Here is a 13,523-nt window from a genome sequence, read left to right as displayed (position 1 = left end):
ATTAGCAGCCTGTGGTGCAGATGCAGAGAGTGTTTTCACTTGCTCAATCTGCTTGTTGAGTTTTAGCTTTGTTCAAATCTAAGAAGCCAATGAGAGATTGGTAATGCAGGAAGCTTGAATGGCCTTTCCAGTCTGTGAATATAAACAAGACACATGGAAATGAGCTTTACTAGTTCTAAAATTTCAGAGCTCTTTAATTGTAGTCAGTGCTGTTCTCTCAAAAAATACTTTGTTTAATAAAGCTTTGTACATGCAATATGCATTTTTCAGAAGTTTTTCTTTCTTTTCTTATATGCCTAGCACAATGAAGTTAATTTATATACCTAAATACGTGCTGTTTGATTTTAATTGAATAACGGTTTCCCTCCAACTAGAGCTTATCATACATCACCAAAAAAAAAATAGTAATTTAGATTTAAAGAATAGTATAATCAGGTTTGCTTCAAAAAGGCCCTAAAAAGTACATATGTAATTGAAATGAAAATGATTATTTAAATAATTTTTCCTCTCACTGACTTAAATGATGATAAAAGTTGCTTATGTAAATCAATAAATTGAATCAGGCTGGTCCTGCTGTGAGTTCCCCACTGTGCAGTCTCAGAGAGCCTGAAGGCAACTGTCAGTCAAGAGGATGGAAGTACCTAAAGATGTTGGTAAGGGAGGAGCTGAATCTGTCATCTTTACCCTGCTGTATGTAGCAAGAGAGTCGCATTTCTGTCACTTCTACGACCACTGAACCTAGGGTGTAAAACCATTTAGTTGTTTATACCGAAACAAAAGCAGGATGCAAATCCAAATGAGCAAATGGGAAGAGAACCTCGAACATGATAATGTTGGCCTCAGTTCAAAACACTTGAGTACAGCCCTGTCTTTAAAAACATAATAAGACGTGCCCGTTCCTGTCACAGCTTGGGACTCTGGCACATGCTTTACGGGCTGTGCCTCAGAGCCAGGCTGGCTGCGATGGCTAGGCTTGATGGGGGCATCTCTGTGAAGGGTTGGCACCATCGCTGGTGTAGCCCTGCTCCATCTCACCAGGGCTTTGGAAATAACGCATTGGAAAATAAGCAGTGAGGCAGGAAAGAAAGGCGACTCGGACAAGTTGCAGTGATCTCTCCAAAGGCAGCTTCAAATTGTGCATTGGATCATGGTGGTTTTGGGTTGGTAGGTCCGACAGCTAGTCAGAGTAAAGCCACGTCCTCTTCAAGTAAATGTGCTGCCCCAAAGAAGAGCTTGTGCCTGCAGGGACCTTGTCTTAGACTGCTGTGCTTTGTGCTTCAGACACGTATGTTGTACTGGAGTCCTGCTGGCTTCCCTAAATTATCACTGCCTCAGCCAGGAATGGCAGCCTTCCAAGAAAAAAGGAAAATGGTGGGGGCACGCAGTTCTGTTTTAAAATTGAAGTTGCAGTCTTCTCCAGAAGAGCCATCACTTTTGTGTGATGGTAGGAGCAGGCAATACTGGAGGAATAACAACCTTTCACGTGATGAAACGGAAGACTTCAGGTTATCTTCTAGATTAAATCTTTATCTTGCTTCATTCTGGTATGGATGCTAATATTGATACACTAGTCTGACTCCAACAGCAGTCATTACAGGATAGGCCTCCATTGCCTGAGCAGCATCCAAGCAGCCTTGTGTGTTTACGTTTTCTAGTGATGTTTAACAAGTGTCAACTTCTGTGCCAGAAGCAGCTGGTTCTTGATTCAGGGTTGAGTGTCTCGTAAGGTGTTGGCTGACAACTGTGGCGAGTTACGGTATATGTAAGCAATGCCAGTTGATGCGTTCTGAAAAGAAAACCTATGACCAACACTATGGTACCTTAACATGCTCAGAGAAGAGCCTCAATTTTGGTTCTAGGTGAGGCCACCAGAAAAGGCAGAGAAGCCCAGACCATGGTTCTCTGGCACTGGCACTGGGGGGTTCCTCCTTCAATCTTCTCAGCTAAGGCTCAGGGTTGATTATGGGTAAGGTTTGTTGGAGGAAAAGCTCTGTTAGGGCCCTTCTCTTTTCTCAGGGCGTTTGGTTGTGCTGCCAAACAGCACAGCCCATTGGCTTCCTGCTTGTCCAACTGATGCATCACCGTCTCCTTTTTCTTCTTTCTTCAGGTTATTTCCAGGATTTGTTGAACAAGTCAGAAAAGGCCCTTTATGATGCTTTTCCAAGCATGTACGGAGAATTGTACACTCAAAACATGAAGGTCTTCAAGGACTTGTACAGCGAGCTACGCCGCTATTACCGGGGCTCCAACATCAACTTGGAAGAGGCCCTCAATGAGTTCTGGACACGCTTGCTGGAGCGGCTCTTCAAGCTGATGAATCCCCAGTACCATATCACAGATGAGTACCTGGACTGCATGGTGAAACATGCGGAGCAGCACAAACCCTTCGGGGAAGTTCCCAGGGACCTGAAGGTGAAGGCAACCCGAGCCTTCATCGCGGCACGCTCCTATGCACAGGGCTTTCTTGTGGGCAGCGATGTGGTCAAAAAGGTGTCTCAGGTATGTTGGGGTTCTTCCTTCTCCCCTATCCACATATTGGCAGGAGCCAGTCAACTACTGCTGTTGGGGAGAGGGGGGCGTTATTTCCCCTTATGTTTTCATTACAAAGCAAGCAGGTATTTTTCACTTTTATAAAACAAACTGCTTGAGGGTCACCCATCAGTGGAAGGGAGCAACAAGCCTGGGCTTCTACAGGCACTGATAGCACAGAAAAAGTGAGGTATAATTCACCACAAATCAGTCTTTACCTCATTTTAACCTATGCAGCAGAGTGCCAAGGAGATGTCAGTCACCCAGGCTGTAAAGCCATTCTGTTGCTTGCCTCGATTCCCCGCACTTCCTCGACAGGGAAATGGCATGCCTCTAAATCACGCTGCCTTATTTTCCTCCTTGATGGCGATATGACGTAGGGTGTGCAGAGCTGACTTGCCACGAGCGTGCTGGGAATACGTGCAGAGAGATGCGTTTCAGCAGTCAGTGATGGGATTGCTGTGTCTGTTTATGTAGCCTTGTATATTTGTACAGCTTCTGTGTACAGAGAGGGTGAGTTTTTAAAGTGCATTGGGATCTTCAGGGATGAAAGGTGCTATATAAATGTAAATTAACATGACTGAATCCAGGGTTTCAGGAGGAAGGAAATTGTCTGTATTCTTTACTGCAGAAGCAGCTTTTCAGAGCCAGAAGAAGGTGATTGTTCTGAAACAAGATATTCGGGCTTTTCACACAGGTAGTGAGGGGAAAATCCATACTAAAAAAATGACTTGCATACTGCATGTGGAGATGGCAATCAGCAGGTGTGAGAATCAGGGAGTGATTAAACTGTGAATGTAAAAATATAGAATTGCAATTAATTTCCTCACAAGGTAATGCGTGGTAATGCAGAGCAGAGGACGGTACTATTCGATGCAGCAAATCCAAACTTTGATCTCAGGAAGAAACATTAATGTGGTAACAGTGACAAATGCTTTAATTTATCAATGTGGGACTATAAAACTGTTCAGCTACCCAAAAGCCTTTGTACATCTCATTAACATGACACTCTCCTGACACTTAAGACAGATAAAAGAGGAGAATGATGTAATTTCAGGGGGAACCAAAGTAAAATATTTTTCATAAATCCTCTGAATGGCAGAGGTTTCCAGCTTGATGTGTGTGATTCTGGCTGTAGCCGAGTTTGGTGGGTAAAGCAGGCTGGCAGGGCAACTGCAGTCATGGTATCAGCAGAATGGAACGACCTGAGATAACGACATTCAGCATATTTTTCCCCCACCTTCATGTAGGCTTCTGACCCACTGGATTTTGATTCTGGTCCACAGTTTCTGAATTCTCCTCCTCTTGGCATCGCTTATCAAACGGAATGTGGGATACACGACCAGTCACAGACCCTCCTCTTCCCTCTGCTTTCCCCCAACCTGTTCCTCCAGCATGGAGGGTCTTCCAGGAGGGTCCCAACCATTCCTCTCTCTCACAAGAGCCCTCCTTGGGGTTGCAGTTAACCCGGCATGTTGCTGTTGTAGCACAATCTGCGTGAACTGAGTCAGGAAACCTCAGCAAAGCCTCCCTGACAGCTGATTTTGTAACGAAGGCCAAAACTGGCCCATTTCCCCTGTCTTCAGGAATGGGTTTAGTGCTTTAGGTAAGAGGGGGTGAGAATGCTGAGGTGGGAAATCCATTTTACGGATGCCCTCAACTGTGTCTAAAATAAAAGGCTTGGTTTACATACTTTCCTTTACCTGATGTGCATTTACACTAGTGCCAAATGGATGTGAAGTGCTGAACTCGGTCTGCAACTGGTGCTTTCGTTTTAGTTGTTTTTTATGTTGCTTTATACTTATGACATTAGGAGAAAGTATATAAGACTTTTATTAAGATCAGAGACTGGGATTTGACTTTTTCTGTCAGCTGGTAGCAGCTGTCTTTAAAAGTAACTCTTTGAGCTGAAATTTTGTACAGAGCAGCAGTGAGTGTTTTGGTCAGGAAGTCTAAGAAAGCCTGTTTAAATGGACACTTAGAAATAAATTACCTAGCCTTGGGCTTCTGAAAAATTAGATTACTTTGGTTTTATTTATTTTCAAATCCCAGAAAAGCTACTGATTTCTATTAAAACCCTCCTGGTTTTGGCTTCTCAGACACTTCCAGTTCAGTGTTTGTCACCTGTATCCTGTCGCTGTTTCAGGTCCTTGTGCCAAGTCTGCATTACTGGGCATTCTAGAGAAAGACTGGTGCTGTTTGCCAGATTTTCTGGCTGTCTTAAAATGGGGAAGAGCCTGCCCTGACTGAGCTACAGGTGGGGACTTTGTGAGATTTCTTTAATCCCTGCTGCCGTTCCGCTGTGCCCAGGGGGCCTTTCTTCCCCAGCTTCCAGCTGCCCGATCTCATAGGAAGCCATCGCTTCGGGCAGCCCTTGGCTGGTGTCTGGTGGGCGCGCAGGGCTAGGAACAGGAACGGTGTGCCAGGAGCAGGCGTTCTGCATATCCTACTGACAATAAATAGTTTGAGGGCAGCCGGGGAGAAAATGGCAAAACCATTTTTCATCTTTACTGCCGTCCTAGCTTGTAAGGCAAAGTCACCCTGACAGACTGCAGGCTCTGACACCAAGATCTAAAGCTTTTAATGCTGCAGTTCCTGCCACCAACCTGGCCCCACGCTGACAGCGGCGGAAGCGCTGCCATCTGCACGGCGGCTGTGGGAGGCGGCCTGGGGCACACGCGTGGCTGGTGCGGCTCCTCGCAGCCCAGGTGGAGCGGCAGGCCTGGGGATGGATGTGCGGGTCGGTGCCCTGCCCCGGTACAGGCTTAGGGGCTACCGATGTGCCACGCGTGGGTGGGGGTGTTGGGGCAGCATCTCTGTGTTCACATTCAGGTTGTATGTTTCTGTACCTATTCTTTCAGCACAAATTGCAGGTTTTCATTTAAGTTGCACAATGCCAAGTGTGTTTTTCATCGTCTGCCTGAAGTAGCAGCTACCAAAATGGCAGCAGCCACAAAAGCCTTAGTGAAGGGCACACAGAGAAGGGGCTCCCCCAGAGATGCACACCTCGTGCTGCATGCCAGGGCAAGAGAAAAGAAATATCCCAGTTTTGTTTAGGATCCTTTTCTTTGGTTGCGAGATTGGCACCTGCCCAAAAATAGTGTTTGCTGCAACAATGAGCTTCATGTGAACAGGTGAAGGCCTTGCGCTGGGAGACTTGCTGCCTGCCAGCTGCTGCTCAGAGATCCACACTTGGCGTGAGCAATTGCCGGCTTCGGCAACAAGAGTGAGAATGTGCTTCTGTGAAATACGTGGTGTAGGTGAATTGAAATACAGCGGGGGGGGAGCAAAACTATGATGGTAAAAATGGCAAGGGCTGAGAGATAACCCCTTATAAAACAAAAGGAAAAAATCCTCAGAGACGTGCAGCATGATAAACAGGAATATCTTGGCTGGTTTTGTTATCTATTACTCACATTACGATACTGCTTAGGCATCTAAGTCTTAGGTCAGGACTATTGCACAAAGTGCTGTGGGGTCAGGTAGCAGAGGTGATCCTGTCCGCACCAGGGCACCCAGACAGGACAGTGAAATCATGCACAGGTCCTTGCTGGCCTCGTGCATCTCAGCGCCATGCCCATGCTGCACCAACGGGCAGGGAGGAGAGCTGCCCCATGCACGTCAAAAAATGTCCAGAGTCCTCAAATTCCCCTCGGAGGCCTGACAACCTGGGAATCTCAGATGAAAGCACAGAAAAAGTAAATAAATAATGTTCTATTTCCGAAGGCAGGGAGAGGAGGTGTTTTAAAATGAATTTTGCTCCTCAGTCAGGACAATCTTTCCTTTGCTGGATCTTAGTTGCTTCTTGCTCCTGAATTCTAAGTTTCCCCATGGTAGTGGGGATTGATGTGAAGCAACACCAGCTACATAAGCAAGAAACACTTACTCAAATAATCAATTTGAATAGTTCTTTGCATTTCCTTTTCTCAGGAGATGTTCTTAAGGCTGATTCTCATTTGAGTTTGAAATTAAATATGATTAATTTCTTTACTAATTATAGGCTTTTTCACTAAATCCTGTACTTCATTTCACTGATGAAGGTCGTCTATCACTACATTTTTATTGAAGCAATACTGTGTCTCACAATACATTTCAGCCTTATTTTTTAAACTTTTATGTTAGTATAAGGTAAATGGCAGCTTTCCTATTTACCATATGAGTAGTTTTTAAACACATGGTGGGTCTAGCTGCATTTGGATGGGAACTGAATTCCAATTAAAAAGGCTCAAAAATAGAATTTTTATAAATGTTTTAAATAGTTAATTGAATGTGCTGGACACTTATGGAAAATAATGTTTATCTAAACATGCTTTACATTTCCAACAAGTCAATAATAAAACAAAGACAGTATGGTCATTCCTGGTCCTCATGTCCTTTAAGATGGTGGCCATTTCTCATACCCAACTTTTTTCCATAGCCTGGAAGGACATAGTTGGGTTTTGTCTGTCAGCTTCCAGTTGCTTTTTGGGTGAAGTAGTGTCGTGGTTTAACCCCAGCCGGCAATTAAGCACCATGTAGCCAGTTGCTCGCTCCCCCCCCCACCCAGTGGGATGGGGGAGAGAATCAGAAAAAAAAGTAAAACTCATGGGTTGAGATAAAGACAGTTTAATAGGACAGAAAGGAAGAAAATAATGATAATAATAATAAAATGACAATAATAATAACAAAATAATTGGAATATACAAAACAAGTGGTGCACAATGCAATTGCTCACCACTCACTGACCGATGCCCATTTAGTTCCCAAGCAGTGATCCACACCACCACCCCTGGGCCAGCTCCCCCCAGTTTATATACTGGGCATGACATCACATGGTATGGAACACACCTTTGGCCAGTTTAGGTCAGCTGTCCCGGCTGTGTCCCCTCCCAACTTCTTGTGCCCCTCCAGCCTTCTTGCTGGCTGGGCATAAGAAGCTGAAAAATCCTTGACTTAGTCTAAACACTACTTAGCAACAACTGAAAACATCAGTCTGTTATCCACATTATTCTCATACCAGATCCAAAATATAGCACTATACCAGCTACTAGAAAGAAAATTAACTCTATCCCAGCCAAAGCCAGGACAAGGAGCCATAAAACTGGATAAAATGAAGAATATAATCTTTCTCATACACTTATGAAGCCACTGTGCTAAAACAGCTTGAGTGCAGTGAACTCCTGTCCCATGTGCTCAGTGACACGTCTCCATCCTTTCAGTGGCTTATCTTTATTCCGAGCATCAACAGCAAGTAGGTACAACCATAAATAACATTTTATTTCATTTAAAGGATTTCACTTTTGTAATAAAATTAAGCATTTATCTAAATTGGCCTCCCCTTGATCCTGAAAAGACAGTGTAAGTGTTTGTAAATAGATGTTACGAGAATGTTGTTCCATGGCACTGGCGAGTGGCAATATCCTCATGTCACCATGTTTATTTCCTTTTCACTGGCTGTTATCCCACGGCTTGCTTTGGAGCTGTTCAGTTTTTGCATGCAGAGGTGTGTGTTCTTGTGTTACGATGATGACTCAATGGCAGGATGCCATTGTGCAGAGACTAGCTTTGCCCCAAGGAGCCATAAGATGCCACAGTAAATTATGTCTCCATCTGGGAGCAGCTCTCATCTGGGACCTACTCCCACCAAGGGAGGTAGCATTTTCCTTCAGGGAGATCATCTGTTTGCTTGCATGGGATTTAATAAGCCTCCCACCTTCAGATGGCAACTAACTGTACCTATAGACAGCTCTGCTTAGGAAGATACCATTCATCCAGGAGTTCAGCCTCAGGGCTGGCCTCCCCTTTAAAAAAATGAGGGGAAGTAATGTGAGACGGAGTCCTGCGGGATCTCTGTGTGGGACAGGAACAGCATGTCCTAAGGGTGCTGGCGTCACTGGTAGGGATGAGGGCAGGATGCAGTTCACCACAGCCAGGTACAAACAGCAACTGCTGGAGCTTGCTGGTTTTTTTCTTTTTTTCCCCTACTGTCGTTGCAAACCGCAGATGGGGCTTTCTGAAAATTAACTAGTCGGTGCCTTTGCTAAAAGTTTGTGCTGCTGCAGACCCAGCATTAATTCATAGGGTGGAAAATGCCACAAGCACCCTTTGCAGGTCTGGCTGTACTCAGGAGGAGGAGGACTGAAATGCCAGGAATTGAGAAGCCTGTGGTACTTCAGACACCCCTGCCTGTGAACACCATCTTAGACTACAGGCTGAAAGAAGCTCTTGCACCTTCAGGGACTAGTTCCTGCAGCTGTTCCTGCGCTCGCTCCCTCCTGCCCGTGCGCAGCATCTGGCACAGCTGCCAAGACCTGCCCCACTGCTGGGCACCACGGGGCCCACAGGTGCGGAGGGCCGGGACGTGTCCTTCCTTGCTGAGGTCAGTGTCACCTCTGCTGAAGTGTCTCATGTTTTCTTGGCGAGCTGCCCATGGGCAGTTTGTATGTGGGATTGCCTGGCTTAAAACATTTTAGATCTAAGTCCCAGTCAGCATGATTCCCTCTGCAAACACAGAAGCTTTATATCCCTTTCCCCGAGCTGGCTGTGCTCCCCGAGTCACCAACGTGCCGTCAGCTGCCTTCCTGCTTTAAACAACTTGGTACAACAGCTCCTGCAGCCCCACACGCACCCCTCGCAGCCCACTGCTCTTTTCCAGCACCGCTGCATGTAAAGCTCGGGAGAGAGTTTTGCAATAACGTTGGAATTTGTTTGGACGGATTCAAATTGAGCTGGATGGGGAGCATGCAGTCTTGAACACATCCTTATGTATTTCACATATTACTTTCCAGTATTTCTATCCATTATTATGTTTAAATCACAACCCTTCAGGGATAAAAACCCATAGGTGTTCTGAATATAATAGAAATAATGCAGGCAAGCAGATATATGTCTCCCATATTTACCTGGTAGTTAAAAGTCAATTGAATCTAGGTTTCAAAGGATTGAAAATTGTACCAGCTGGAAATAACTGCATCAGTTGAACAGAGCAGGGAGTGTGTTGAATAGGCAGGTGGTGGCTTGCAGTATTTTCCTCCGGAGGGAGAGGAGCATGACAGCAGCCTGTCTATCCACATGAATCTTCCTCATTTTAATATCCGAAGGCAGTTAGGCACTAGACAGGAATCTGACAGGGCAGATCCTTCCAGTTAGCTGTGAGTCCTGCCCTCAGGTCTGGTGTCCCTCGCAGGCTGTACTGCCTTCTGGAGACATCATCACTGCCCTCTGAAAATGCCCTCACCACTGGCTGCGGAGGGAGACAGGGCCAACTGCTCCCCGTTTCGCTGCCCCAGTTTGGCTGGATTACCCTAGCCTTTGGGTTTTTTATGGTTTTTTCCTGAGTCTGCAGAATGGCCATTTAGCTGCTGGGCTGGTGGGTATGGACCCAGGCAGTGTGTCTGGCCTCAGGCTTAACAGCAGCTCCGGTTCGCTGGAGCGCAAAGGGCGTGGATTTGGCATCAGCCTCCATCCTCTGTGTCGCTCACCCTGTGCTGGGCTGAACATAGGGAGGTGAAAGCAAGAGGGTCACTGAATTGCGGGGTCACCTGTGCCCTACCCCTGCCACCAGACCCCTGCACAGCCACCACCCAGCACGCCGCACCTGCACCCCGCTCGCTTTCTGATCCCTGACAGGGGTTTGGAAACATGCTTGATGTATCTTGAGTGAGGCTTGGTGAGGCTTAAAACTCACTGTGCTCCAAGGACTCGTGGCTGAGCATTTGTGGAAGGAAGATGCAAAATAATGACTGAAGTGATTATACAATTCATTAGACTTTGAAAGAATCATATTTCTGTCAGCCCTGCAGCTGTTTCTTTTAGAATTTTATTCTGAAAGATTGGAAAGCTTGGTTCATTTAACACACGTCAAGGTGCTAATTACATCAGGGCTGGCATAAACATGCACAAGGCAGCTGCTGACCATGTGGCAGAGAGAGCGGGGTCTGCTCCCTGCACCAGCTCCCCCGTGCCGGCGGAGGGCTGGGAGCACCTGCAGCTCCCGCTCCTTTGACCGGGGAAATTGGGCGCGGATGGCCCGGTGCACAGAGCAGCCGTGGCCCTGATTTCTGGCTTGCACACGTGGAGATCCAAAGAACAGCACAGCCCTGCTTTTTTTGGTCATAGTATTTGAGAGTCCTTCTGTGGGGAGACTGTAAAAATGAAATGTTTCCCAACATGAAATTGCCACGTTACAGATAGCCCTGATCACAGAGCCGGCCAGCTCCCTGGTGAAACACAAACCTGTCCTCCTGGTGCTGGTCTTGTTATAAAAGGGAGGGCAAGGCTGGCTTTCTGAGCCAGTTCTTGGGCTGTCAATTGTCCCACAGGCAGCTCCACAGCACTCCTCACCACCGGCCCAGAAGGATCCGCTCCCCTGCTTGGCCTTTTTTTGTAGCTGCTGTTCTTCATACTGACAACTTTACCCCAACTGTACAGTTCCAGCTGAGGGATTTGGGGTAATTGGAGTGGGTCTGAACACCCACCTGCATTTCCCAGTGCACACAGCCTGATCTGTGAATTGAAGAACTGACCTGTTTTCTCTTAAATGCTACCCCAGAATGGGTTTTTCACAGCTGGTGGGAAGAACTTCCCTTACTTCTATCACCTGTCTTTAAAACATGCACGAGAAGGTAAGTGAGGGTGCTATGAATGCCTCAGCTGCAGCCACCTGCATAGCTCTGTTCAGCCCCCAAACCTGTGGAGGTCTCCAGGTATAGATGCTTTCTGCCTCTAGCTGCCCAGCACACGTGCCTGCCTCTAGAAAGCTGCCTGCTATCCGCTGGCTTTAAAGCATCCGTTGGTTTGGAAACCTAAGTTGCCTGATGTCGCTGGGTTTAGCTGGTGCTTCTGGAGGTTAGGATGGCCATTGAGGCAGTAGGTCCTTCTACCTCAAAAATTATACCTGAGAGTTAGTGCAGGCACATTTTGACATATATCTGATGTGTCTGGAGGTATTTTGGGTTCACCCCAACCATCCCCCCATCACACCAAAACCACAGCCAAGTTCTACAGGTCCCCATGCCCACCTTGGGTCTGCACTGCTCCTCAGAGGCTAGAGCCAGGAAGGCACCAGGAGAGCAGCCATGCAGCAGGGACGTGGTCCAGCTCGGTGAACACCAACACCACAGGGAGCTCCCTGCATGCCACCCTCAGACTCCCTTGGACAAAATTTTTAGAGGGGATAGAGCCCACAGAACACCACCTCCACCAACAGTGTTAGGGACTAGCTCAGCCTTCTCCCTCCATCAGCCAACCTGCCCGTGTCCCCATGACAAGCCAAGGGGGTTGACAGCACTTCCAGCAGCCTGTATTTTTTACCCAGGCCTCTTTCTCCATCCCCAAATCTCTCCTCTTTATCTAACCCTGCTTCCCTTGGGAAGCAAGGCACAGATGGCTGACAGCAGCCTGGGGGTGAATGTGCAAGCGGAGGGGGGGGTGGGAAAAATAACAGCAACAGCTCAGCTTATTTTATTGGTGGTAAATGCCTTTCAGATGTACTTAAAGGCCCCTGAAGGCCAAGGAGTCCCATCACATTGCAGCTAGGCTGCAGGTTCTCATTTGCTTTTAAGCCAGGCTTCAAAAGGAGAAAGGATTAGGGGTTGGGGGGTTCTTTTTTTTTTTTTTTCTTTTCCTTGTTTGAAGCCAGCACTTCAAAAGCAGCATATGCAGCTTGGCTGCAGGTTCTGGGTGCCAAAGGAGCTGGCCGCCTCCTGATGTGCGCAGGAGGAGCCTTGCCGCCAGCTGCAGGAGGAGCAGAGCTGGGCTCACCCTTCACAGCCAGCCGGAGCCAGGCGTGCTGTGCCCGAGAGCCAGCAGCACAGCCAAACCGCATGCCATGCTGCTGCGGTAGCAGCTTGATACTGCCACTGTTAAAATGATTTTCCAGATGCCTGTAGCTTCCTAAAGCTCAACCTTTCTCCAACACTCAGGAAGCTGGTAGGGGGAGAGAGGATCATTGCATGGAGGACCAAAAAGACCCTGTAACTCCTGGACATGATGTACGGAGCTTGCCCCAGCACTAGTGCCTCTTGGTCACTCTTCCCCAGGGCCTTCCTCTCTGCATCCCACAATTCGTTCTTTGGTCTTTCCAGCCAGCTTTTCAGGAAATAGTTGGCTTGGATAAAGAAATGCTTTTTGGAGTGAAGAGGGTGTGGCAGCTTGTAGCTAAGAGAGACAGAGCACTTGTGAAAACCCAGTAACATATAAGACTCATATCATCACTTCCGTGGTCCTTTCTGTGCCCTGATATTACTCAGGGTGTTTCGGAGGCTCTTGAGTAATTTCCAGGCAGTAGGCATTAGGGTAACAGCAGAAAACATGTCTCTTCTTTGCACCTCTCTGTTCTTCTGTGTGACCTGTCAAATGAGGTCCCAGTTCAGAAGGGTAAAAACCTCCCACTATTGTAGATTCAGAGAGGTCCAGGGTCAGGCCAGGAGGAATTGCACCCCTCTTTTGCATCCCTTGTGACTTGCACCAAACCTTGTGCTGAAAAGAGGTCTACAAATCAGTAGGTGTTGTTTGGAAAATCAACATATAACCTAGGTAGGTGCTTTAGTGGAAGAAAGAACAGATAATGGTCAGTCTGAGAGGGAAGTGTCCCATGGCTATAAAACATGCTTTGGTTATCTGTGAGCATGTGTATCTGTGCAAAGATGGGTAACTTGGGTTGAACATGCAAATCACAAGCTTGATTTGTTCTTTAAAGGCACAGAGGAAGGACAAGAAGGCTTTTTCCTATGTTCTGGAAAAATCTAGCCCATTTTAACCAGAGCGCTGCCCTTCTGCTGTGAGTCCTACAGAGACTGAAGCCCTGGCCATCCCATGAACTGTCTGCACTCAGGTGTCTTCAGTCCCTCGAGTGTCTGTGCAGGGGTGTCTTGCCTGTTTGAGCCGAGTGCTTTCCGTTTCTACAAGTAGTTTCGTCTCCCTGTATCTTCACTTCAGAAAGTTTATAACTGTTCTGAAATTATGTTTTAGGTAATATGAAGGATAACTTAGCTCTCCTCAAATGTGTCTCAGTG

The 13,523-nt window shown here is 47.0% G+C and overlaps 1 protein-coding gene across 1 annotated transcript in view; it reads left to right on the top strand.

Annotated features, from left to right (window-relative positions):
- Positions 1–13,523, top strand: part of GPC1 (glypican 1) — a 215,669-nt gene that overhangs the window by 184,389 nt on the left and 17,757 nt on the right. The window contains exon 3 of the mRNA XM_052804994.1: positions 2,108–2,499. Within this exon, the coding sequence (XP_052660954.1) occupies positions 2,108–2,499 (392 nt within the window). The remainder of the gene's footprint in view (positions 1–2,107; positions 2,500–13,523) is intronic.

The sequence above is a fragment of the Harpia harpyja genome, chromosome 12, assembly GCF_026419915.1.
Source record: "Harpia harpyja isolate bHarHar1 chromosome 12, bHarHar1 primary haplotype, whole genome shotgun sequence".
NCBI lineage: Eukaryota > Metazoa > Chordata > Aves > Accipitriformes > Accipitridae > Harpia > Harpia harpyja.
Note: the sequence above shows the minus strand (reverse complement) of the source record. Positions and strands in the feature narration are given on the sequence as shown.